A 25,062-nucleotide genomic window follows, 5' to 3' on the forward strand; every position below is an offset into this window, starting at 1 on the left:
GGTGACGCCACCTTGGTGCGGGGGCGGAGAGCCAGCCTCCAATAGGCCCTAACCCCTCCCTCGTAAGTTGGAATGCTGCGGGAAAGGTGGGGCCTGGCGCAGTCGCCCCCGCCCCCTCGGACCCGCGCACGGCCCGGTGGAGCGCGGTGGGGCGGGGGACCCCGACGCTGCGCACCGCCGGGCGCGCCTGCGCACGCTCACTCGGGGCGGGGCTGACGTCACCCACTCCCCCCATCCGGGCCGAGGGGCGGCGGCCGCGCAGGCTCCGCGGGGCGGCGGCGCGGACGGACAGACAGACTGACGGAGGAGGGACGGGCGGGCGCACGACCAGGACATGCCCGGGGAGGCCGCCCGCGCGGAGCTGCTGCTGCCCGAGGCCGGCGGGCCCGCGCCCCGCACAGGTGAGGCCGCTGTCGCTCCTTCCCCTCCGCCGGCCGCTCTCTTCTCCGGCCCCGCTTCTCTCTCGGTCCCTCTCGTTTCTCCATCCCGCCGCCCTTGCCATCCCCTCCCTGGTCCTTTACGCGCCCTGCCCTCCACCTGAACCCTGCCCCCCCAACTCAGAACTGCGGGGAAGGGCGGGGGGAGGGTGGCGCAGGGAGTGTCCTCCGCCAGGCAGAAGCGATGCGGGGGCCTGTGCCCTTGGCCTCTGACCCAAGGGGTCGTAGGGTTCTGTGTGCTCCTGGCCGCGCCCCATTGTCTGCGTGGAACTGCAGGCCTGGCGGGGACGAGCCGCTCTGGACCGAAGGCGGTGGGTTCCGGAGGCAGGGGGCCCAGCCCATCCGTCGCCACCAGGAGGGTCCTCAGCTGCATCCCAGGCTGCCCAGAGCCAGCGACTGCTCACGGCTAAGGAGGGAGGACCGGACTGCTGGAGTCTGGGGACGTCCAGACGGAGGGCTGGCCGACTTGTGGGAGAAAAGGCCGAGTTGGGTTGGAAGGTGGGAGGCCCTGGGGGAGGTGGCCTGGCCAGCAGTGTCCCCCACTCCCCACCCCCCGCGGCGTGTGCAAACCACTGGCGTCCCTGGAGAGGCTGGGTCAGCAAATGTTGGTGGAAGTTGATGAGGTCCACCTGGGGCTGGAAATATCAGCGCCTGGATGGCCCCTGCCTGGAGAGAGGGCTCGGATAGGGCCAAGGGCACCTTGCTGTGGGCGAAAAATCACTTGAGGATGGGACCAGTGCTGGGTCCCAGGGCCTGGCCAAGAAGTAGCATAGTCTGCCACCGCTGCTCTGGATAGGAGGCAGGCAGTGCAGACCAGGACTCTCCAGACCCACAGTCTTGTGCTGGCTCTGTTCTGGCTTGCTTGGTGACCTTGAATGAGTCACAAAAAACCTTCGACCTTTGGTTTCTCTTCCTCTCTAACCTTGGCCCAGCTCTGCTGTTTCCCGGCCCTGAGGCCACGTCAGGGCCCAGTGCTAAGAGCTTAGCCTGGGGGTAACCAGTGACACTCTATCAGCCACACCCACTCCTGGTATCAGGCATGCCCCAGTGGACCCAAAGGACCCCCTTCTCCCGGACCTTCTGGCTGCCCCAGCACCCCAGCAGTGTAGCCCTCTAGTAATGAGTACCAGCTGGTGGCTGAGATCCAAGGGCCTTGAAGTTGCTGGGGGAGGATAGGGCAGCCAGGCAAGGGGGCTATCCTCTTCTTCCTCTGCACCTCTAATCCTGGCTGATATTCTGCTTTGCAGACGAGGAAGCCAAGGTGCAGAAAATGTCCTTTTCACCGCTGAGCATGGTATAGCAGGAATCACTGGGCAGGTGTCTGCACCCTGGAAAACAGCTCCTGCACGCTGCCCCTCCCTGCACCCCCAATCTCTTGGGCAGGACCTGGCCTGGGCTCTAGGGGAAGTAGGAGGGCCTTCAACAGATGCTTCAAACAGAGGTGTCCTTAGCCTTGGTCCAGGTGAGGAAGGGGACGTCACAGGGCCGTTTAAAATGAGACTGTGAGCATTTGGAGCACACAGAAAAGCACTCGAGAGAACGTTGAGAACAGCAAGATTTAAAACCAAATGTGTAGTATGATCTCACCTGGGATAAAATGCTGGTCAGTATGAGAGTGGGAGGCAGAAAACCACAGCCAGGTGGTGTGGTGCAACTATGGAGGGGTTTTCTTCCACTGTCCTAAGTCCAGTAAGTACTTTCTGATCCATGCACATATCAGCTGGAGGTGTCAGCCCATAGAGGTTTAGCCTCCTCATGGTGAAGCCTGGCCTGGGGGTGGGGGTAGGGGGCACCATGGGCCCAGAGAAGGGCCACAAGGCAGGATGGGAGCTCCAGGGAAGGACCTGGCACTCACCCAAGGGGTGGCTGCCACCATGGAGAGGACTTGGCCAGAGGCTGCTGCTGCCCTCCCTCAGCTGTCCTGTGCTCTCACTGGGCTCCATGGTCACCATCACTGCTCACCACTACCCTTCTGGCCAGATGCTCCAACTCAGCCTCAGTGGGACACTTCCATCTGCATTCTCCAGAAACCTGGCTATATGTGGTGGCCCCTGGCTTCCCCTTCTCCCTGTGCCAAGGAGAGGAGCAGGGTCAGGGGCAGAGCCCTGGTAAAACCCTGGCTGGCTGGCCTCAAGTGTAGGCAGCAAGGATAGGTGAGAGAAGGGCCAAAGAGGCAAGACCTCCACTTTACAGCAGGAATGAGACCTGGAATGTTCCAAAGCTGCACTGTGTGTGGGCCCCTGCCCATCTCACATGGTCCTTCTAATGGGAGGTCATGGAAGGGGTGGTGCCACCCAGCAGATTCCAGTTGCCAGTCTCTCCTGCCAAGCCCAGCTGAAGCATGTCGGTTATGTGCAAGAGAAACAGCAAGCCGGTCTTCGAAAAGAGATAGAAGTACTAGTTGCATATTTGCTAGCGTCCCTGAGAAAAGCTGCTGGGCCATTCGTTTATAACACAGAGCAACGCTCCGCACAAACCCCTTTTCCACAAAGCTGCTGTTAGCCACTCTGCTGTCAAAACTCCTGGAAATTCTCCCTCAGACACCATTCACAAGGGCTCTTCTTTCTCTCCTGCTTCCCCCAACCAGCTCTCCTCTGTGGAAACCCATCTCCCCCGTCGCAAGCTCAGCTCCCCACCTGGCCCAGCCCATACCTCCGAGGCACATCCACAGGAGCCTCATGTCCTTCTCTGTCTCCACAGATCTCTCCTGTGATGCAGCTGCTGCCACCATCCCAAGAGGGGACCAGCGGGAGCCCCATGCCCTGACCCCAAGGCCCAGCCCCCTGGCCCTCACGTTCCTGCCTGGCAAGCCAGGCACCCGGCCCCAGCCTGAGGGAGCCAGCTGGGATGCAGGGCCTGGAGGGGCCCCCTCAGCCTGGGCAGACCCGGCAGAGGGTGGCCCGAGCCCAGTGCTGCTCCCTGAGGGCCTGCCCCCCGAAGCTCTGCCCTCCGAGGCTCCTCTCCCAGCCACCCTGGAGCCTCGGATTGTGATGGGTGAGGAGACGTGCCAGGCCTCCTCATCGCCCAGGGCAGCCCGGCCAGCGCTCAGGGACCAGGAGGGTGGGCACCCCGGCTTGCACCCACCCCCCGAGTTGTGTTCTCAGGGTAATCCTCCTGTGCCTTCCCCTCCCCCAGAGCCTGATTCCTACTTCACGCCTCCCTCCACCCCCACCAAGACCACCTATGCCCTGCTCCCTGGCCACGGGCCCCACAGGGACACAAGAGACTCAGAGGCTGAGTCGCTGGACTCACCACCCGCCTCGCCCTCCGGCTCCTACATCACAGCCGATGGGGACAGCTGGGCCTCATCACCGTCCTGCTCCCTCAGCCTGTTGACTCCAGCCGAAGGGCTGGACTTCCCCTCAGGCTGGGGCCTCTCCCCACCAGGGTCGGTGGCGGATGAAGGAGAGCTGCACCCTGCCGGACCCCCCTCCTCCGAGTCCAGCCTCTCAGCAGACAGTGGCTCTTCCTGGGACCAGGAAGGTCACTTCTTCGACCTGGACTTCCTGGCCAATGACCCAATGATCCCCGCAGCCCTCCTGCCCTTCCGGGGCAGCCTCATCTTCCAGGTGGAGGAGGTGGAGGTGACACCACTGCCCCAGGAGGAGGAGGTGAAGGCAGCGGCTCCCACCCCAGATGGGGACCTGGCCGGGGAGGGTGAAGAGGACAGCACGTCCGCGTCCTTTCTGCAGTCACTGTCTGACCTGTCCATCGTGGAGGGCGTGGACGAGGCTTTCGCATTCCGGGATGACACCTCGGCGGCCTCCTCTGACTCAGACTCGGCCTCCTACGCGGGGGCGGACGATGAGCGGCTGTACAGTGGGGAGCCCCACGCCCAGCCCACCGCCCTGCTCCAGGACATCCAGAAGACAGAGGAGAAGCGCGGCAACGGGGCTGAGGGACCGCAGGCTCGGGAGGGGGCCGTGTCCTGGGGCCCAGAGGAGGCCATTCCTCAGGTCTCAGAGGGAGAGGCCCATTTCAGCCAAAGCCGGGAACCAGTCGTGGACAGAACAGAAGAGGGCCTCGCTTTAGGCCAGGAGTCCACTGCAACTGTGACCCCTCACGGTCTGCAGGCAGCCCCAGGCCTCCAGATGGAGGCAGCTACCAGGGTGGCCCCCCAGGCTGGGGAGGAAGAAGTGGACTCACCCGCTGGACAGGCGCCTGCTGCTGGGGCAATGCCTCAGCCCTCCCAGGAGGGTGCAGGCCCCACGTTAGGCCAAGGGCCTGTCGCTGCAGAGATGCCTCCAACTCCACAGGAAGAAGCAAGCCACAGACGCCCGGGCTGTCCTCAGAATCTGAAGGAGGAAGGAAGGCCCAGCCTCCCCTCAGGCCCAGAGCCTGTGGCTGCGGCCACGCCCGTGCCTCAGCAGGCTGAAGGGGCTCTCGGCTTACCCCAGGACTCTGCTGTGGCAGCACCTCTGTCCCTGCAAGACCCGGGCCTTGCCTCAGGCTGGGAGCCTGTAGCTGCTGCCATCCCTCAGGCCCTGCAGGCAGAAGCAAGCTGCTCCCCAGGGACAGTGTCCTCAACCTTCCTTGCTCTGCAGGAAGTAAATGTGGCCTTAGGACTAAGGCCAGCACCTGAGGAAAGAGTCACAGCCCTCCCTGGAGGCCCAGAGCCTCCAGCCATGGACCAGGTTTACCAGGATGACCCACAGCCCGCCACAGAAGCTGGGACCCCTCAGGCTTCATGGGAAGATGCAGGTCTCACCTTGGGCATGGTGGCCCCCAATCTCCCTGAGCCCGCCTGTGACTCTGGGGAGGAAGTGGCCCGTCCCCCTGAGCCCGCCTGTGACTCTGGGGAGGAAGTGGCCCGTCCCCCTGAGCCCGCCTGTGACTCTGGGGAGGAAGTGGCCCGTCCCCCTGAGCCCGCCTGTGACTCTGGGGAGGAAGTGGCCCGTCCCCCTGAGCCCGCCTGTGACTCTGGGGAGGAAGTGGCCCGTCCCCCTGAGCCCGCCTGTGACTCTGGGGAGGAAGTGGCCCGTCCCCCTGAGCCCGCCTGTGACTCTGGGGAGGAAGTGGCCCGTCCCCCTGAGCCCGCCTGTGACTCTGGGGAGGAAGTGGCCCGTCCCCCTGAGCCCGCCTGTGACTCTGGGGAGGAAGTGGCCCGTCCCCCTGAGCCCGCCTGTGACTCTGGGGAGGAAGTGGCCCGTCCCCCTGAGCCCGCCTGTGACTCTGGGGAGGAAGTGGCCCGTCCCCCTGAGCCCGCCTGTGACTCTGGGGAGGAAGTGGCCCGTCCCCCTGAGTCCACCTCTGGCACTGGGGAGGAAGTGGCCCGTCCCCCTGAGCCTGCCTGTGACTCTGGGGAGGAAGTGGCCCATCCCCCTGAGTCCAGCTCTGGCACTGGGGAGGAAGTGGCCCATCCCCCTGAGCCCACCTGTGACTCTGGAGAGGAAGTGGCCCGTCCCCCTGAGCCAACCTCTGGCACTGAGGAGGAAGTGGCCCATCCCCCTGAGTCTACCTCTGGCACTGGGGAGGAAGTGGCCTGTCCCCCTGAGCCCACCTGTGACTCTGGAGAGGAAGTGGCCTGTCCCCCTGAGCCAACCTCTGGCACTGGGGAGGAAGTGGCCCATCCCCCTGAGTCCACCTCTGGCACTGGGAAGGAAGTGGCCCATCCCCCTGAGCCCACCTGTGACTCTGGGGAGGAAGTAGCCTGTCCCCCTGAGCCAACTTCTGGCACTGGGGAGGAAGTGGCCCGTCCCTCTGAGCCCACCATTGACTCTGGGGAGGAAGTGGCCCATCCCCCTGAGCCTGCCTCTGGCACTGGCGAGGAAGTAGCCAAGGGCCTTTCTGTGCTTGAGCAGGAAGCGTGTCTCAAAGCCAGTGTGCACACAGGTGATAGGGCCGAGCCCCACTCGGCCCCAGAGGAGGCCCTGGGGACTGAGAACCAGATGGGAGCAGGCCCCGAGCTATCAGTGCCCCTAAGTGCAGGAGAGGCTCTCAAGGTACATCCTACTGCCTGTCCCAAGGTCAGCCAGGTGCAGCCGCTGAGCCCAGCTGGGGAGGGAAGAGGCCTAAGCAGCGAGGCCATGGTGGGACCCGGGCTTCCCACAGATGTGGCCACAGAGGCCGGTCTGGGCTCCTGCCCAGCGTCTTTAGCAGGGGCTGCATCCAGGCTAGACAGGGGCTGCCCTGAAGAGCCTGTCCCCACATCTGCACCACCCTCCTGGCAGCCGGAGCCTGTGCCAGGCCCGGGCAGTGGAGAGCAGCCCCAGGCAGCACCCAGTGTCCTCAGCCCCTCCCCACTGCAGCCCCCAGAAAACCCTGCCAGGAACCTGCCCAGCTCACCCCAGGACAGGCTCCCAAGTCCTGACACCCCTGCTCCTGGTGTTCTTGCCCGGGTAGCCCCGCCCCCCTTGGGGTCCCCAGTCCTCTGCCTGTGCCAGGATCCCCAAGAAGACTCCATGGAGGACAAGGAGCTCCCAGGCTCTCCGGGCCTCCCACTGCCCCGGGTAGGAGCCCAGCAGGCCACTGCTGCTGTCTCAGGAACCATGCAGCCTCTGGGGGCTGGGCAGCGGGTCAGCCTCTTGCCCCATTCCCCCCTCCTCATCCCCAAGGAGGCCCCCAAGGATGCCAAAGACCTGGCCTCACAGATGTCAGCCCCCTGCCAAGTGCCTCCTCGCTCTGGAACCCAGAGCCCGCCTGGCCCTCAAGGGCTCCCCGCCCCCGAGCAGCAAGAGGACGAGGACAGCCTGGAGGAAGGTAAGGGGGTGTGCAGGTTGGGGGCCCTGGGCTCAGCCCAGCTGGACTTCTCCCCATGTCTGGTCCTGCTGTCCTGGGCTGGAACACCTCCAAGGCAGCAGCGTGACAGACCCAGACCTCACACTCTACCGTGGAGGGCCAGTGCTGCTCTCTCTGGCCAGGATATGGCAGCCCCCTGAACCCCCATCTAGACGTGAGAGGCTGTCCGTCCTCACAACTCTTCCCTTCCCCAGACTCAACGAGGGCCCCAGGCTCGGGCCAGCACTCAGAGAGCCATGGGGAATCATCGGCTGAGCTGGACGAGCAGGACATCTCAGCACCTCAGACCACCCAGTGCCCAGCCCAGGTTCCTGGTCCAGGGGAGAGGGTGGGCCTCTGGGAGGGCTCCACACCCCCACCCACGGGTGCTCAGCTCTCACCTCTCTCCAGGCCCCGACAGGCGGCAGCGAGGAGACCATCGCCAAAGCCAAGCAGAGTCGCAGTGAGAAGAAGGCCCGAAAGGTGGGCTGGGGGCTCCCCTGGGGACCCCAGGACTGGAACGGTCTGCATAGGGGAGTGTCTTTACCAAGATCCCTCACACCCTATGGCTAATGAAATCCCATCTGTAGGGTGGCCTGTGGGTCAATGGCAGTAACCCACACACCTGCCCCTAAACAGCTGAGGCTGGAATGTCATGAGAGCCCTGAGACTGAGGCCAGCCCCCACTGCACATGGGGAAGGACTGAGCGCCCAAGGTCACGGGGAATGGCAGAGCCTTTGCCTTCCCAGGCACTGTGCAGCCTTCCTCCCCCAACTTGCCTGATGCCAGGTCTAAGCCCCCCTCTGCCCTCTGCCCCAGGCGATGTCGAAGCTGGGCTTGCGGCAGATTCAGGGAGTCACCAGGATCACCATCCAGAAGTCCAAGAACATCCTCTTTGTCATTGCCAAGCCCGATGTCTTCAAGAGCCCAGCCTCGGACACCTATGTGGTCTTCGGTGAGGCCAAGGTCTGTCCTGCCCTTGGCCATGGCCTGGGGGATAGGGGGGCAGAAGGACAAGAAACGGGGAGTGCACAAGCTCTGCTGACATGGCCATTCCCGTGCTGCAGATCGAGGACCTGTCCCAGCAAGTGCACAAAGCTGCAGCCGAGAAGTTCAAGGTGCCCTCAGAGCCCTCAGCCCTAGTCCCCGAGTCAGCGCCCAGGCCCAGGGTGAGGCCAGAGTGCGAGGAGGAGGAGGAGGAGGAGGTGAGGCCCAGGGTCTCCAGGACCCTGAGGGGGTGGGCTCTGCCTTAGGCACCTCAGGCAGCTCCAGCCACCTCCCTGTTCCCCCCATCCAGGTGGATGAGGCAGGGCTGGAGCTGCGTGACATTGAGCTGGTGATGGCCCAGGCCAACGTGTCCAGGGCCAAGGCTGTGCGTGCCCTGAGGGACAACCACAGTGACATTGTCAATGCCATTATGGTGAGAGAGCACCTGCCTCTTCCCTACGCCCCAGCTGTTCCCAAGGGCCTTGGAGAGGTCATGCTGTTGACTCTGCTGGGGAGGGCTTTCCCCAATATGACTCTTTCTCCATTTTTCTACAGGAACTGACGATGTAACTGCTGACAAGGAAGCTGGGTCCATCCTGCCCTTCCCTCAGCTCTGCTGCTCAATAAAGCAGTGCCCTTCACTGCTCCCGAGTGTCCCTCACTGCCCTCTGGGGCCCTCTCAATCCCCTATGGTGTCCCTTCATTGCCCTCTTGTGTCCGCTCATCACCTTGTGGCATTCCCTCATTGCCCCATGGAATCCATTCATCTCTGGAGTCCCCCTGTCAGCCCCCGGCGTCCCCTAATAACCCTCTGGCATCCCATCAAGCTTGGTGGAGTCCCCTCATCCATCTGTGGTGTCCCTTTATCACTCCCTGGAGTCCCCTCAAGCTCAGTAGTGTCCCCTCATTGCCACCTGATGTACCCTCATTGCTCTCTGGCATCCCAAGTTCACTGATGTCCCTTCATCCATCTCTGCTGTCCCCTCAAACTCACTGGTGTTCCTTCATCGCCCCCTGGTGTCCCCTCATCCATCTCTGGCTTCCCCTCATCTTCCCCTGTCATCCTCTCATTGCCTCTTGGTGTGCCCTCATCCATCTCTGGATTCCCCTCATCTCCCCTGGTGTCCCCTCATCACCCCCTGGCATCCCCTCATTGCTCCTTAGTGTCCCCTCAGGCCCACATCTGGCTACGAGTGGCCATCTACTCCATGTCCTATACTGTCTCTGCAGGCAAAGAGCAGTGACCTGCAGAGTGGGGGAACGTTAGGAATGGGGGGCCCTGGAGGGGCAGGTGTGTGGTTCCTGTGACTCTCCACAGAGATCCATGTAAGGCCATACTTGATCTGTGCATGGAGTAGGGGTACTGTGACCCATGGGCACAGGGTAGACTCTGGTGGGGGTCGGGCCCAGGAGACTTTGTGGTGTATCTTCAGCCCCGCCTGATGCTACCAGCAGGACCACTGGCATAGAAACATAGAGACTGCATCAACAATGTACAGTTTCTCAGCTTTTTCTAGTCTAAAGTCCCAAGACCAGCTCTAGGACAGCAGAAAAATTCTCCCCCAAAACACTGTCCAGGCCCCTTCCTGTCCTGAAGCTGTGATACCAAAAGGACCTGTCCACCTTGCTCAGGAGGGCCCCTGAGAGACATTCCAGATCCCCTGGCTTGGCCTGGACACAGCTTGGGCATCCACGGAGCCCCAGGGGCTCTGCCTCCTCCCTCCCCAGGCTGGACCAGAGAAGACCCTGGTCCTGCCATGCAGCCCTCCACCCAAGACACAGGCCCCCAGTATGGGCAGGAGGGGGATGTGACCGTCCAGTCTCCTCAGCCTGGGGACTTCCTGGATGTGCCTTCGGGGTTCTCAACAGGTCTGAGACCACTCTCCAGTGGTGGGAGAGGCCCAGGACATCCCAACCCCAGGTCACCTCCCCTCCCCTCTCCATATCCCAAGAAAAGGTCACTGGGGCCAGAAAGTCACAAGCCAGACAGGGACCAACAATGCTTGGGGAGAACTCACTGGGAATGGGGATGGGGAAGAAGATGAGACAGGGCTCAGGGGGAGGGGACGGAGGAGCACAAGGCCCCCGTGGGCCTCTGAAGACCCTGACCTGGGGCTCCAAGACAAGGTCTCCAAGATGGTGCTTCTTATCTGGTGCAGGGTTTGCTCTTGAGGAAACCACCTGCAACACTGGGGGGTGGGGGAACCCTCAGGCAAGGGGCCAGAGGACAGCAGTGTCCATGGAGTTCTCAGGGCACAGGACAGAAAGACGAAGGCATCCTGATGCTCACATGCTACACACTGCCCCTGCCACCTGTTAAGAGGCCCCACGACCACAAAGCAAAAGCCCAAACCATGTCCTTCCTGCAGCATGAGAGCCTGCTGCCTTCCCTGCCTCAGCCCCTGAGCCCACTGTGCCCAGCCTTGGGAACCACCGAGCAGACGTGGCCACAGGGACAAGGCCAGAGTGGACACCCCTCCTGGTACCCATGGCTTTTACCCAACTGAATCATAAACATGCTTGGCAACCAAAGATTAAATTATTCACATTGCAGTAAACTTTTTAAGGTCTCTGAGAGTTACAACAGGAACATCGTGTGCAAAACTGACAGCTGTCCAGGGCCTGGGTGACAGGACGGCTCTCCCTGTCAGCTTGGCCTGGCCCTCCCCAAATGGGAACATGGTGCAGGGCGTGGCACAGAGCCTCCTGCCCACTCCAGGGCAGATGTCGCTCGGTAGCTCCTTGCTCTTTCACAGTAGAGGACCTGGGCCACCTCTGCCTGGAGCCCCTCCCCAGCCCCCAACCAGTGGGAAGGGCTGACGTGCACATCTAGGCACCTCCTCCAGGAAGGCCTGGGATGACGGTGTGGAAGGTGTGGGTGCTCCCTGCTGCCTGTCACGCTGAGTCCTGGTCCATGCTGCAGCCCAGTGCCTCAATATCACTGCTGATGTCCGAGATCATACGGTCCCACTCGTCCCCCTCGGAAGGCACCGACCGGTCATCAGAGCTGCCTGCGGCCCTGTTCCCATTGGTGGTGGAAGTGGAGGTGGTGCTGAGGGCCCGCCGGTGCCTGCCAAAGCTGTCAGTGATGATGCCACGGCCATCTTTAACACCGATGGTCTCCAGAAAGTTCTCAAAGTGCTGGCTGTCCTTCTCGGGGATGAAAGGCCTCAGACCTGCAGACACATGATACCAACACAGCAGCTCCAAATGGGCTCAGAGCCCCCGACAGGACCGCAGCTGTCCCTGGGCGCACAGCCCGAGAACTGATGCCATGCGAACCATGTCCAGCATCGTGTTTGAAAACATGCACCCTGGGGTCAGTGGTGTGCATGGCTAAAACCCCAGCTCTGACAGGTACCACCAGCCCGGAAAGCTTACTGCCTCTGCCCCACCTGCCCTCCCCAGCATGGCCTCCTCTTGTTCTCTCTCAGTCCTCACAGAACCCCCATGTTCCAGGAAAGAAAACTGAGGCTCAGAGCAGTCCTCGAAGCTGTCTCTGGCATCCAGCAACAAGGGTGCAGTCCTCAGAGCCAGGCCTCACATCGAAGCCTGCTGTTTCCTGCTGTAGCCCAGCCCAAGGTAAGCACCCCAACTTGAAGACTCCCTCCTATAGGGGAGCCCAGTGTCTCAAAACCTCTACTCCCCACTGCAGGAGGTGGACAGAGCCCCATGCTGGGGGAAGAGGAGGCAGGGGACTCAGGTCCCATGTGCAGAAGGGGTGGCATTTCTGGAGCCCCTGACACCCATTGTGCTGTGAAGGCCCTGCAGGGCTTTCAATGAAGGGAAGTGACCTGCCCAGGGCAAGAGCCAAGAGATGGCTAAGGTGAGGCCTGAGGTGGAGGGATAGTCCACCCTGATGCAGGCCCCAAGTACTGGACCCCGCTGCTCAGCTCTACTCCCACCTCCAGGGGACCAACAACTTCTGGAAAGGAGGCGCCTATCTGAGAACAAGCCAGTGGGGCGCTGGACAGTCTCTGAGTAAAACAAAGGCACACTTCTGGCTGGGGGTCAGGGGCCTCGGACCCAAACCCTGGCTGGGACTGACCCAGGAAGCTGCAGGGTTGGCAAGAGTTCAGACTGGACTCCAGCAGGCCCGGCCTCCAGCTCTTCTTCCTCCCATGAGCAGGCAGCCCTTGCCAGGCTGGCACAAGGGTAACAGACAATTCCTTGGTTTGTTGGGGCCAGAGGCCCAGGGCCCAGAAATTCTCATTCAGCTACCACCAACTCACAATGTTCTAAACATTAACAGAGGGGAAAACCACAGCCACGTCACTGTCCCCATGAGGAGTGGGGCTGATATCCGACTGCTAGGCAGACATTAAGGGGCTGAGGCCCAGCTGTCCGAGGCAGGCCATACAGACCACCTAGCCACCTGCATTCTGACCTAATATGCTGGGCTCTTTGGGGAGGTCTTGGCAAAGCCTGGTCCTTCCAGCTGAGAACGGTGTCTTCACCCTTCTGCCCAGCAACTCCTACACACTCACCAAAACCCACTCAAGCATCACCTCCTTGAAGAACCTCCCTGACTCCTCTCTAGCACTCTCCTCCTGAAATGTAGGGTTTTGTCCACTCCCAGGGGACCCTCTCCTGATCCCTGGCAGGGCCCACCCAGCTCAGCTCAGGGTTGCACAGCCCGAGAACTGATGCCATGTGAACAATGTCCACATCATGGTTGAAAACATGTGCCCTGGAGCCAGTGGTGTGTGTGGCTAAAACCACCAGGCCCCGGGAAGTGCCCTTCCAATAGTCACAGCAGATGCCCTGGCCTCGGCTGCGCTCTAACGACCACCTCTGGTTCAAACATGCCGTTCTCGACAGAGCGTGCACCCCACCTCCTTGAGGGTGCCATGTGGACCTTCCCAGGGGACCAGTCACCCTCCCGCTCACCGAGGAGCAGGAACTTGCGGCTGTCCCCGTAGAGCTGCCGCAGGTTGATGCAGAACTCGTGGATGGAGGCCCCATTGCGGTACTCATGCAGCAGCGCCGCGAACTGCTGGATCTCCTGCGAGGATAGCTTGGTGCGCAGCTATGAGAGAGCAGAGCAGGCGTGGCTGGGCATGGCAGACACCCGGAGAGCGGGCCAGCCACCTCTGGCTTCATATCTGCACCCGCTGTGGGGTCAGAATGCCCACAAGGCATCCCCATCCCATCAGGCCCATCCTGGGAGCCACCTGGAGGAGACCAAGGCTCCCAGGCAGATACACTCTCCTGAGCTGGAACACTGGCCGCCTCCTGGGCACGGCAGGAGGAAGGGAGTGCCAGGCCAGCTCCCCGGATGTCCACGCACTCCACACAAAGCAGCAGAGGATCCGCAAGCACTCAAATCAGCAGGGCAGGGGCGGGAAGCTAGTGACCTGGGCCCAGGGCCCATGCCGATATCCTTGGGGTGCAAACAACTGCACGGCAGAGTTTTCAATGACAGCTGTGTTAAGACTGGGAGGGTGAGGGGAGGCACCCAGTATCACAAGAGCCACTGTTCCCACTTAAGATCCAGGCACTGGTTGGGGTCCAGCCCCAATGGCCACAGCACCCCACACCCCAGGCCCACCAAGTCCCCCCAAACTGTCCCCTGGGAAAAGGCAGATGATGTTAGCAAGAATGACCAGGTGTAGGTAGGGCACTCTGCTCACTTCAGCCCACCCCAGTAGGAAGCCCACCCCCCACTGCTCCTCCTCCTTCTCAGGGCTCTCCCTGGTGCAGCCAGTGCCCCAGCTGCCTACCGTCAGCATGTAGTCCTGCAGCAGCTCGGTGGCGCTGGCACTCAGCTCGCTCTCACTGGCAGTCTTGCCATGGGGTGACGCTGGCATGCAGAAGGACAAGGGTGATAGGCCACCTGCATCCACAGAGTCAGGGAAGGAGCTGCAAAGGAACATGGCACGTGGGCAGGCAGCTCCTTGACCCCCCACCCCACACCCTCCCCAGATGCCTAGTCAGTGCCAGGCGTGCACTGGTCCCCAACCTGAAACAGAGAAATGTCGATGACAATGACAAGATGACAATGAGAAGAGAGCTGGCCCAGTGTGGGCTGGCACAGCCACCCAGTAGAGAGAGACCAGGCAGGTGACAGGAGAGCCATCAGCTCAGCCTGGTCCTGGAACTACCCGGGGTGTGGCTTTCGGACAGGCTCTGAGTGAAGGGAAGGAGGACATGGGCCGAGGGGGTGGGCAGCATTGTGTGTATTGTGGGGGGAAGGGGTGAAAGGCTGGGAGGGAGGCCAGGAGATAGACTGTTAGCGAAGTGCCTGGAGTTGGAGGGCAGGGCAAGAAGGAAAGCCAGAAAGGAGAGAGAACATGGACTGAGCCACTATGGAGGGGACAGGGCTGGATGGCACAGAGCCCCCTCAGGCTTGGGCAGAGGAATATCACCATTCTATCCCATGTGCCTCTACAAGGCCTGGTGGGGAAGGTGGGGAATGCGGAGAAGGTGGACCTGGTGGGGATGGCAGGGAAGGCAGCGAAGGCAGGGAAGGCGGGAAGGCGGGGATGGTGGGCTGAGGTGTTGGTCTGCATGCATGTTCAACCCCAGGGCTCTGGTGTGTGTACTCACAAAGTGCCGGCCTCTGCCTCATAGGCCTCCTTGATGTCCACTTTAGTGGAAGAATCATCTGTAAGGAAGATGCAGAAAACAAAGACAACTTTCAGGTACACGGGGGAGGAATTTCAAGTACCACCATCAAGCTTTAATTAAACACTCAGAAGACACTGCTACATTCACAGGAGCTGAGGCAGCGCTAGCCTTCAGTGACCTCCCAGTCCCTCGTCATCAAGCCACCCATGCCCTAGAACTTGCTGTGTGCCCCGCCAGGCAGGCCTCTCCAGACTTGAGCTCACACTCACCCATCCTGTCAAATGCACACCCTGCTGGGGGCTGGGCTGGGGTCCATGGAAGACACACCCATGGCCCGAGATAACAAAAGCAGCCTTTGGAGGTGTCAACCACGTGCCAGGCAGAGCCTCAGGAGCTTTGTCTTCTTGAACCCAGGCACGTGTCATCCCTGTCCTCACTTGTAGATGAGGAACTGAATCAGAATCTATGCAGCCTGGCCCAGGTCACACAGCATAAGCCATAGTCAGAGCCGAGCGGTCTGACCCTCAGCTTGGACACAGCCAAAGACCTGGGATTCCTGAGACCCTCCAACCAGCATAGGGTCTGGGAGAGAGCAGTTGCTTGGGTGATACTCAATAAATGACATCAGGTCCATGTGACACAGACTGCAGTTTGCTATTCCCAACCTGAAGGGACATTTCAACAGTGGTATAGGCAGTGAGTGTAAGTTTTATGAGAAAGGCAGATGAGTCTTGGGGAAAATATAAGACTTTAAATGGGAGCAGAAGGGAGAGAATGGGAGAAAAAAGGAACATTTCTGGCAGTGGGAACAAGGTGAGTATGGCGGGTGATTAATGCCCCCCAAAGAGGTCCACACCCTCATCCCCAGAACCTGTGACTATGTTACATTACACGGCAAAAGGGAATTAGACTTGCTAATCAGCCGACCTTAAAATAGGGAATGACCCTGGATTGTGTGGGTGGGCTCAGTGTGATCACAAGGGTCCTGACGTCTGGAGAGAGGTTGAGTCAGGGGAGATGTGACCATGGAGAAGGGCAGAGATGCCACATGGCTGCCGTGAGGACAGAGGAGGACCCACGAGCCAAGGCATGCAGCTGCCTCCAGGAGCTGGGAGGGCAAGGATGGGTTCTCCCCCAGAGCCCCCAGAAGGAGCCACAGAACTGAGAGAGAACGTATCTGTGCTGTTCAAGCTGCTACATTTTAGAGCTCTGTTAGGGCAGCAGTAGAGAACTAACACAGCAAGAAAAAGACCCAAGGCAGAGATAAACAGAGAGTACACGTGCATGTGCATGATGTTCATGTGTGTATGTGTGCGTGCACGCATGTCTGTGTGATATCCGTGTGCATGCAGGCGCAGATCCCATGGTGAGGTCTCAGGAAAGGCTAGCAGGGAAGGAAGTCCACTCAAGAAGCCCCCAGTAGTGCTGTTACACTGTGAGCTAATTTTGTGAAAACTCATTCAACTATATAATTATGACTTGAGTACTTTTCAGTAAAAAAATGTATTAAAGAAAAAAAAAGACCTGACTGGGAATTTTAATGCACAAGGGCCAAACCAATCACACTAAAATGGAATGTTTAACTACAGCTCAATAAAGCATCTCTTACTCATGCAGTACGTTACTCTGGACAATCTGTTGACCTCCAAGCCTCAACTTCCCCATCTCTAAAATGGGGAAGAGATTGGACCTACTTCACTGGGTGGTAAAGGAATAAATGAGACAGAGGAGCATTAGCACCCACAGCAGGAGGGAGGTGGTGCTGAGAGGCAGCCCTCACGATAGCCAGGCACTCGCTTCCTCAAAGCTTTGTAGACTCCCCGCCATCCACCCTCTTTGCTGAGATATGTGAATTACTAGGGAGGGGGAGAGGGCTGGGACTCACCTCCATAAACAGAGGAAACTGCATGCAACAAGCTGCACTGTTTGCAATATCTTTTTCTGCATCTGATTTACATAGACCATTAATCCTTAATCAACAATATGTTTGAAAAATAGATGCTCTCATGTTTAGAAGATTTAGCTCAAATGAGCTTGTCTATAAAGGAGCGTTTTGTATGGACTAACAGCGTCCCGAAAATGCTCTCTGGCTAGCTTTTCTGGAACGTGCAGAAGGCAGTAGCTCCAAGCGCTGTAGCCTTCGGGGTTCCTTTGGTTGTTCCCCAGCCACCACTGCCTGCCTTGCTGGGGCAACCTGAGCAGCCCCCCAAGGGCCCAGCCACAGTCCTGGAAGGGGCCTTCACACTGAGAGCAGCCATGGTCTGGGTGCGCTGAGAGGGAGGTTCCCCAGACCCACCCTCGGCCTCCCCAATTCTGGAACATGCCCCACCACTGGGAGCCTTCTCCTGGCCCTGTCTTTGCTCTCAGTTAGGTGAAGTGACTTCAGCTTCATGTGGTTTCAGAAGAAGTGTTCGAGGTCTCCAAAGTGATACCAGAAAGCCACCAAGATGGCCTAGCATTTGTGCTGAAAACAACAGCGAGGAGGGAGACAGACTAACATGGGCTAAGTGAAGTCTGGAAACAAAGGGCCGCAACATCACTGCAGGCTAACTGTTCCAGGTGTCACTCACAGCAGAACCTTCAGAGGAGGGGGACGGGAGGACCCTGATGTGCCCCGTCTCCTGCTCCTGCTCCCCACTCTCCCACTGCCCCCATTCACTCAACGTACCACTGTGCAGGGACAGATGGCGGGTGGGAGTGGAGGCCCCGTCGAATATAGCTCTGTCCAAAAAGTCGATGGTGGACTCCGTGTAAACAATCTGGAAGACCTGGCCGAGCAGGGAGCACAGCTCTTCTGCAGCAACCTGCAGTGGGAGGAGGACAGCAGCTGCTTTGGTCAGTCTGGCTGAGAGGCCGGGGACCATGCCTTTCTGGGTGGCTTCCAGGGCACCTGGAATGTCTCAGATGCTCAATAAATATGAATGACGAGCAGACTCCATAATCAAATCTCCATCTTTCACTGCCCAAAGGGCTATCAAAAAGGAGACCCAGCTAAGTGCTCCAAGACTCTACCCAGGAATGGACTGTAGCCTAGGTGTGGCCTGGCAGGTGCACATGGACCATCAGGGCACTGCCCCCTCTAACCATTAACCTGGCCCACCAACACTCTCACAACTCCTACCCCAACCTTGGGAAAGAGGGGCGAAGATAACCATCAGCACCACAGCTATAAAACAGTTTTACAAAGTGTGATGTCTAAAGCAGGGGTTCTCAACTGGGGAAATTTTGCACCCATTTTAGGGGACATGTGGCAGTATCTGGAGACATTTTCAGTTGTCACAAGGGGAGAGGCCAGGGATGCTGCTCAATACCCTGCAGCACACAGAGCAGCCCCCGACAATGAAGAATTATCCAGCTAAAAATGTCAATAGCGCCAAGGCTGAGAAACGCTGATTGGAGGATATTTAAGGTGGGCTGTCAGTATTGTCCATTTCACAGATGGAAAAATTAAACGGAAAGGTGTTCAGTAACTTGCAGAGGCCCTGCCACTGTTGGGTGGCTGAGGGGAGCTCCAAACCCAGACCCACAAACTCCTGGTTTTGGCTCTTCCACACTTTCAGGGACCTGCAGGCACAATCTTTAACACAGGCAAGTCTGGGGTGTGGTCCCCACACAGGGGGCCACTGCCCACCTTTCAGCTTGAGGGGAGGGAGAGGTACCTTGAAGAGAAGAACCAAGAGCAAAAGCTCAGAAGCCTACCTCAGGTATGGGGTGGGGGGCTGGAGGGGGCCTGGGATGGGCCTGGGCGGGGCCAGGTGGTGGGCGTGGCTACAGGTAGTGTCCAGCCATGGGTAGAGCTGTGATGGGCTAGGAATGGGACAGGGCCAGGGAGGTCTCACCTTGCTCTCTGCAGCCAGGATGACCAGGCAGCAGGCCTCCACTGGCCCCACTGCGCTCTCTGACAGGGAGCCTGCACTGAGGCCTCTGGAACTTTCCGCACACAGACTCTGGCTGGGGGAGATGCCTGGGTCCTGGGCTGAGAAGGCAACACCATCTCAGGTTAGCACATGGGAAGGAGGGCATTCAAGGCACCAGCTGGGGCTGCATTTAAAACACTGCTCAGGAGCCCTCTACCTGGCTCAAGTGTCCGCCAAATGACCTGGGTGACAGGCCTGCACCAAGCACACCCTCTGGGCAGGGCCTCCCACCACCTCTTCCTTCCCCCACTTCTGTAAACCAGGTGGGAATAGGTAAGCCATGAGCTCCAGGGAACCAGAGCTGCGTGTCATCCCATGGAGGACTATACCACCCCACATGTGTCACCCCAAGTGACTGCCAAGCATCCTTGCTAAAGACGGCAGAGATACACAAGAACTGCTTTTAACTTATACAAAAGGTCATTTCACTTGGTTCAAGTTAACATACAATAGACCACAAATGCAATCCTGAGAGTTATCTACCTCCAGGAGGTTTCCAGGTGTTCTGACCCAAGGCACTCCCTTCTTACAGATGGGTAAACTGAGGCACCGGGGGTGAAGGCCTGGGCCTGACAGTGCATGGATGGCAGAGTCCAGGTGCAGAGCTACACAGTTAGATCCGGTGCCCTTGTTCCTCACTCTACCCACTTCCTCCCCAGGCAAACAAGGCTTTGGCCATACATGGGGTGATTCCAGGCTTGCCTGATGGCGGGAAGGAGCCCTGAGCTCAGGAAGCAGGCTCTGAGAGACAGCACAGTAGGTCAGACTAACCTGGGAGGACCTCAGGACTGGAAACAAAGCCCAGAGTGCCCCTGGTGCTAGGGTGTCAGAGGGAGAGGAAGGCAAGACCGGGCAGCTGCTGGGGAGATGAGGCCAGATGTGGGTGGGCACATGTGCAGAGATGAGGGCTCCGTAACGGCTACTCTGCAAACCCCACAATAGACTCCAAGGGCTACACTGTCCCTACAGCAGCCACTGGCCACCAAGGTGGAAGCAGCCAGAGGTACTGAGCATGTGGAACGTGCCGAGTCCACGCTGAGATTTGCATGCATGCAAGCTGCACACGGGGCCCCAGAGCAGGCACAAAGAAAGGAAAGGCATGATGCAGCTCAGTCATTTTTATACCAATTGCATGCTGACATGGTATTTCAGATAGAGCTAAATAAAATATATTATGGAAACTAATCCCACTTGTTCCTCTACCTTTTTAACATTTTAGATTGGCTCCCTGACTGCTCTCGTGGAAGCAGACGGACAGCTGTGAAGTCACGCCAGCGAGTGTGTGTCTCTGATAACACACTCCCACCTTCCATGAGTCGTGGCCACATGGGCCACCTCAAGATGCCACTGCTTCAGATCTGCTGCCTATCTCTCCTCCACTGCACAGAAAGTGCTTCAGCGGAGGCACAGGTGACCCTGCTTCAGCCGGCACCAACTCAAGTCACAATCCCCTGCACAGCCCCTGCCACATGGACCCTCTGGCAGCCAAACCTGACCTCCAGCCTTCCCATCCTGTGCTGCCCCAAAAGCCAGTGTCCTCTGGGCTTGAAGAGTCATGTGGACGCGCCTGCACATGGTGGGCATGGAGCAAGCGTTGGCTGTTCATCTGGCGTCCTCTGTGCTGGGAACTCTGTGTTCATGATCCTAAACACAGCACACCTTACCTAAGAATGAGCCCCTATGTGAAAGAAACGTGAATGGATGGAGACACGCTGCTGCTCCTGCGCATCTGCTGAAATGCAGAAATGCACTCTCTCCCTTTAAATCAAAAGTTCCTTCAAAGACTTCAGTGCTGTTTTTCATCTATTTTTGGAAAGTTTCTTCTGTGCACTTCTTTCTAAAAAAAATCTACTATCCATTTTCTTTAGCAATTTATTCTGATGACTAAAACTGAGAAACTGCCATGCAGCAAAAGAAACAAAGGGGAGAGCCCATCTCCCCTCCCCACCAGCTTAAAACACCTGCAGGAACCTGGTCAGAAGCTGGTCTCCTTGTTCTTGTCCTTATGGATGCCCCAGACCTAGGGCCTCCTGTAGGGACAAGGGTACAGACACGGGAGCTGGGGGAGGGGGGTCACCACAGTCAGGCAGCGTGGCTAGGGTAGCTAAAGCCAGATGGAATGGACACAAAGAATGATGACATTTTGTAATGATGAATACACTAATCATCCTGATTTGACCATCATATATCGTACACAGCTATTGACATTCAACTCCATACCCCACATATATGTATAATCAATTATGTTTCAATAGAAATAAATAAAAATAGTGGGGGGCACAGGGTATAATCACAATTTGTAGTAATGGGCATGCTGCCAGTATGGATTTGGCTCTCACATCTTAGCCACAAGTCATAACAGTTTGCTTTGTACCCCATGAATATTCATAACCAATAAAAAAAAGAAAGAAAGAAAAATAATACAGCCAGATGGAACCTTCAAGTCCAGCCCCACTATTTACCAACTGTGTGACCTTCGTCAGATTACTTAAGCTCTCTGTTCTCAGTCACTCCATCTGAAAAGTGGGAAGAAATGGAAGCCTCCTTATAGGTTTATTATAGAGACTGAATGAGATAATTCATGACAGATGCTTTGTACTAACTTGAACCATATTAAATCACCATTTTACAGATTTTTAAAAATGGTTAAATGTTGGCAGTTTCATACTGTTCAACCTAATTTAATACCTGGCATGAAACACTACCATGTAGGGAAACAAGAGACGAGCGGAGAACAAAAGGGACCCCACCCAGATGTGTGTGGCGATAGTGCACAGGGTGTGTGCGTGTGTGAGAGTGCAAGTGTACGTGTGAGCGTGAGTGCGAGTATACATGTGAGCGTGAGTGCAAGTGTGTGTGAACGAGTGCGAGTGTGTATGAGTACGAGTGTACATGTGTCAGCGTGAGTACGAGCGTGCATGTGAGTACAAGTGTGCATGTGAGCGTGAGTGCAAGTGTATGTGTGAGCATGAGTATGAGCATGTGTAAGTGTATGTGTGAGCGTGAGAGCGAGCATGTGCAAGTGTTTGAGCATGTGTGTGTGTATGTACATGTACATGTGAGTGCATGTGTGAACATGAGTGCGAGTGTGAGTGCAAGCATACATGTGTGAGCACATGTGAGAGTTCGTGTGCGTGCATGTGTGACTGTGACTGAGTCCATGTGTGCACGTGGACATGTGGTGGTGTGTGTACTGGGGAGGGTGTGGGTGGGTTTAGCTATGGCTACAGAGAAGACAGGGAGAAGGGCTGTACTCCCAGCAGCCACTCCCATAAGCCCCTCCACAGTCACCTCTGTGGTTTGTGACCGCAGCAATTCCCCGACCAGATCCACAGGTTGGTGACTTTCTGTGGACAGTTCCTGAGAGCTCAGCCCCGCTGGCGACATCATGGCTGAAGATATCAATAACGAGAAGGCTCAGCAGATTCCCAGTGAGCTACCAACCTCAAGTGGAAAAACTACGTTCACTCCTTGCTCCCTAAAGCATGGCATGACACCCAGGCAGATGCACTCTGACCCTTTAACCCTGCCACCAGCCCTCTGGAAATGAAGGCCTTCAAGATCAACGCAGCTGAGGGCCGGCCCGTGGCTGACTTGGGAGAGCGTGGTGCTGACAACACCAAGTCATGGGTTAAGATCCCCCTACCAGTCATCTTTTAATAAAAAAAAAAAAAAGATCAACTCAGTTGCCAGCCAGGATAAACTCAGCGAGACCAGGACGGTGTCCCCACTGCAATGCAGCCTCAAAACTCACAACCAAGACGGAAGGCCATGGTGTCTGCCCTCACATCTCAGCAGCCTGAATGCCAGGCCGAGGCCTCCAGAAGCACTGGCATTCAGCAAGGCACTTGTGGTACTCATTGACAGGTTAAGGGAGTGATTTGAAAAGAATGTTCTGCACAATTCTGCCCTAACATGAAGAGAGCTGACTGCAAGGACACACTCAGCTTGGCCTCGTAGACCAAGCGCTCCTGGTTGCCTGGACCTTGTCTTTGCTGTCCTGGTTCTGAGAATGCTGTGCAGGGCTCAAAATGTCAGCCAAGCTGAAGTGACATCCCTCCCTGAGCCTTCTCTCTGGGGCTCTGCCACACCTGGGCTGTGGAGGTGACTCCAGTGTAACCAGAGGGAGGCCCCAGAGGGCCTGCGGGGCAGAGGGACAAGACACCAACTCTCCTGACACCAGTCCCAAATACTGGATCCTTCATCAAGTCCCCAACAGCTCTGAGTGTCAGATCCCCGGGGTCATGGCAGCTGACCTCAGAGGTAGGAGGGCCAATTCTCAGTCAGGACAAGCATCGGCACCTGACACACAGCTGCAGAAACGGTCTCCAGAGCTCCATGAAATTAATTCATGGATGTTCTCCATAGGACACGGACCCTCCCAGCCTTCCATGTTTATACCTGTCTTCAGGACCACCAGGTGTGCGGCATCATCCCGGACGTAGGAGACAGCAGCAATGTCATGGATGGGCACCCTGAGGATGATGTCTTCCCCGTCCCTCCAGGCCAGCTTGACGTTGTAGGCAGACAGGCTGAGCACAGCATCGTGCTCCTGGGTCAAGTGTCCAGGAAGCTGGTGAGCTCTCTGGAAGAAAGCACAGGGCATCCGAAATGCCAGACCCAGCTGTGGGCCAGCAACGGGCTCTTCTCCTGGCAGCACCGAGCTGTCCCATGTCACGCACATGACCAGTGCTGACTGAAAAAGGTCAGCATTGTTCCCCATAGCACAATGGTCCTTACTCCAGGGCCACCAACGCATTCAAGCCACCTGGGGGGTTCTTCCAGAACAGTCTTTAGATTCAGACAAAGAGCATGTAGTTCGAAGTATCTTGAAAATATAAATTTTGGCAATACCCCCAAACCACGTGGAGCAAATCTGGAGAATGAAGTTAATGTTCAGACTGAGGAACCATCTTTACAGCCAAGAGCCAAGGGCACCCGCAATGTGATGGAACTGGGTCATGCCTTGGGGCCATGGAGCCATGAGGAAGGGGACCAAAGGCTGTTGCAGGCCAAGAAGCAGGGTACAGGGTTAAGGGGATCAGGTTACCTTTGCACTGTCTATGAAGTGCAGGATTTCAGTCCTACTGGAGGGGTTCAGGTATCCTGGTATGGACGTTAGTTGACCTAAATACTGAAAAAAAGTGAAGGAGAGAAGCAACATGAGAGAAGGGAAGAGCCAACACCACCACTGCTGCCCAGAGAGCACAGACCCGGGCCTCGCTCACACCTCCGCCAGCTCAAGCGGAGCCTGACTCCGGGGAGTGCATCCTGAATTCCTTCAAAAAACTCTATTGGCTGAGGACACCCCCCTTTCCTACTGCACTCAAGGTCATCACCAAAAGTCCTGCAAAGGGTATCTCCCAACTAGCTTTAGTAGAATCTGGGTTCTAAAACAGTCATGGCTGGTGCCTCCCAGTCACTGCCGGGGGTGCTGAAAGCTATAGCACCATGCACAACCCAACCCAAGGTCAACTCAGCTGAGACATAAGCACAAGTAGACAAATGAAGTATTATGGTTTGAATATGTCCCCAAAACTCACATGTTGGAAATTTAATAATCCCCAAAGCAACAGTGTTGAATTGGGACTTGAAGAGGTGATTAGGTCATGAAGGCTCTGCCCTCATGAATGGATTAGCGCCATTAACTCAGGAGTGGGTTAGTTATCCCAGTAGTGGGCTCCTTATAAAAGGATGAGTTCAGCCCCCTCTAAAGACTAGGACATGAAGTAATAGGTTTCCTTTGTAAAACGTGGCCATGAGGCACGTGGCTCAGCACACCACTTCCATGATGAAGGGCCTCGGAGTGAGGAAGGCTGTAAGGAGCAGCATCATGTCTGCCGGGTTTCTGTCTGCATCTCACCAACTAATGCAATGTGGTTGAGGTTTTGTTTTTTTTTTTTTTAATGGGTTACTGATTTCTTCCCAAGAACAGACTTCCTATACTCAACATTTCTCACTTGTTCATTAACTCTCATATTTCTCTATTACAAAGGGATAAAGTGGGACATTTCCAGTCTGACACGTAGGAGTCATCACTCCCATCCTCACAAGAAGAAGAAAGCTGACAAACTGAAAATCAATGACTGTTCTTAGATCCATCAGATAACTGAGGTCACAGGGCAGCCCATGGCCCTCAAGTCTGGAGAGACAGATAGGTGGATGCTGAGAATCACAGCTCACCAGGGGCAGAGACCATGGAACTGAAATTGGTAGTGGCAGAAGGCAGAACTGACATGCTGGAGCCTGAACCAGACAAGCTTGAGATAGAAACTCCCGGGGGCTCATCATGGGGGCCCATCATGGGGGCCCATGCTGGCTGAGTTTTACCTCCAGGAATCCTTCCAGGTTCTGAGGGTGAAGACAGGAGAAACATTCTCTCGTGCTTCTGCCATAGCTTTCATCTCCCCTAGCAGTGACCAGGAAACATCAC

The 25,062-nt window shown here is 57.5% G+C and overlaps 2 protein-coding genes across 5 annotated transcripts in view; one reads left to right on the plus strand and one right to left on the minus strand.

The window, feature by feature from the left end:
• Positions 1–245: 245 nt before the first annotated feature.
• On the plus strand, positions 246–8,788 carry NACAD (NAC alpha domain containing). Of its 3 annotated transcripts, none has more exons than XM_063087262.1 (8): positions 246–401; positions 3,138–7,136; positions 7,370–7,482; positions 7,566–7,637; positions 7,975–8,121; positions 8,223–8,360; positions 8,453–8,575; positions 8,698–8,788. In XM_063087262.1, the coding sequence occupies exons 1-8, from the start codon at positions 335–337 to the stop codon at positions 8,710–8,712; spliced, it is 4,674 nt and encodes a 1,557-aa protein (XP_062943332.1). In that variant the 5' UTR covers positions 246–334; the 3' UTR covers positions 8,713–8,788. The 3 variants fall into 3 exon arrangements, with proteins under 3 accessions (XP_062943332.1, XP_062943333.1, XP_062943334.1); XM_063087263.1 differs by having other exon boundaries at positions 8,223–8,324; XM_063087264.1 differs by having other exon boundaries at positions 3,573–7,136.
• Positions 8,789–10,661: 1,873 nt separating this feature from the next.
• Positions 10,662–25,062, minus strand: part of CCM2 (CCM2 scaffold protein) — a 63,962-nt gene continuing 49,561 nt past the window's right edge. For both annotated transcript variants that reach the window (XM_063086360.1, XM_063086359.1), the window contains 8 exons: positions 23,680–23,763; positions 23,031–23,214; positions 18,552–18,688; positions 17,381–17,516; positions 14,692–14,749; positions 13,866–14,004; positions 13,033–13,171; positions 10,662–11,318 (listed from right to left, as the gene is read on the minus strand). In XM_063086360.1, the coding sequence (XP_062942430.1) occupies positions 11,038–11,318; positions 13,033–13,171; positions 13,866–14,004; positions 14,692–14,749; positions 17,381–17,516; positions 18,552–18,688; positions 23,031–23,214; positions 23,680–23,763 (1,158 nt within the window). In that variant the 3' untranslated portion in view covers positions 10,662–11,037. The remainder of the gene's footprint in view (positions 11,319–13,032; positions 13,172–13,865; positions 14,005–14,691; positions 14,750–17,380; positions 17,517–18,551; positions 18,689–23,030; positions 23,215–23,679; positions 23,764–25,062) is intronic.

This window comes from Cynocephalus volans, chromosome 2 (genome assembly GCF_027409185.1).
Source record: "Cynocephalus volans isolate mCynVol1 chromosome 2, mCynVol1.pri, whole genome shotgun sequence".
In the NCBI taxonomy this organism is placed as follows: domain Eukaryota; kingdom Metazoa; phylum Chordata; class Mammalia; order Dermoptera; family Cynocephalidae; genus Cynocephalus; species Cynocephalus volans.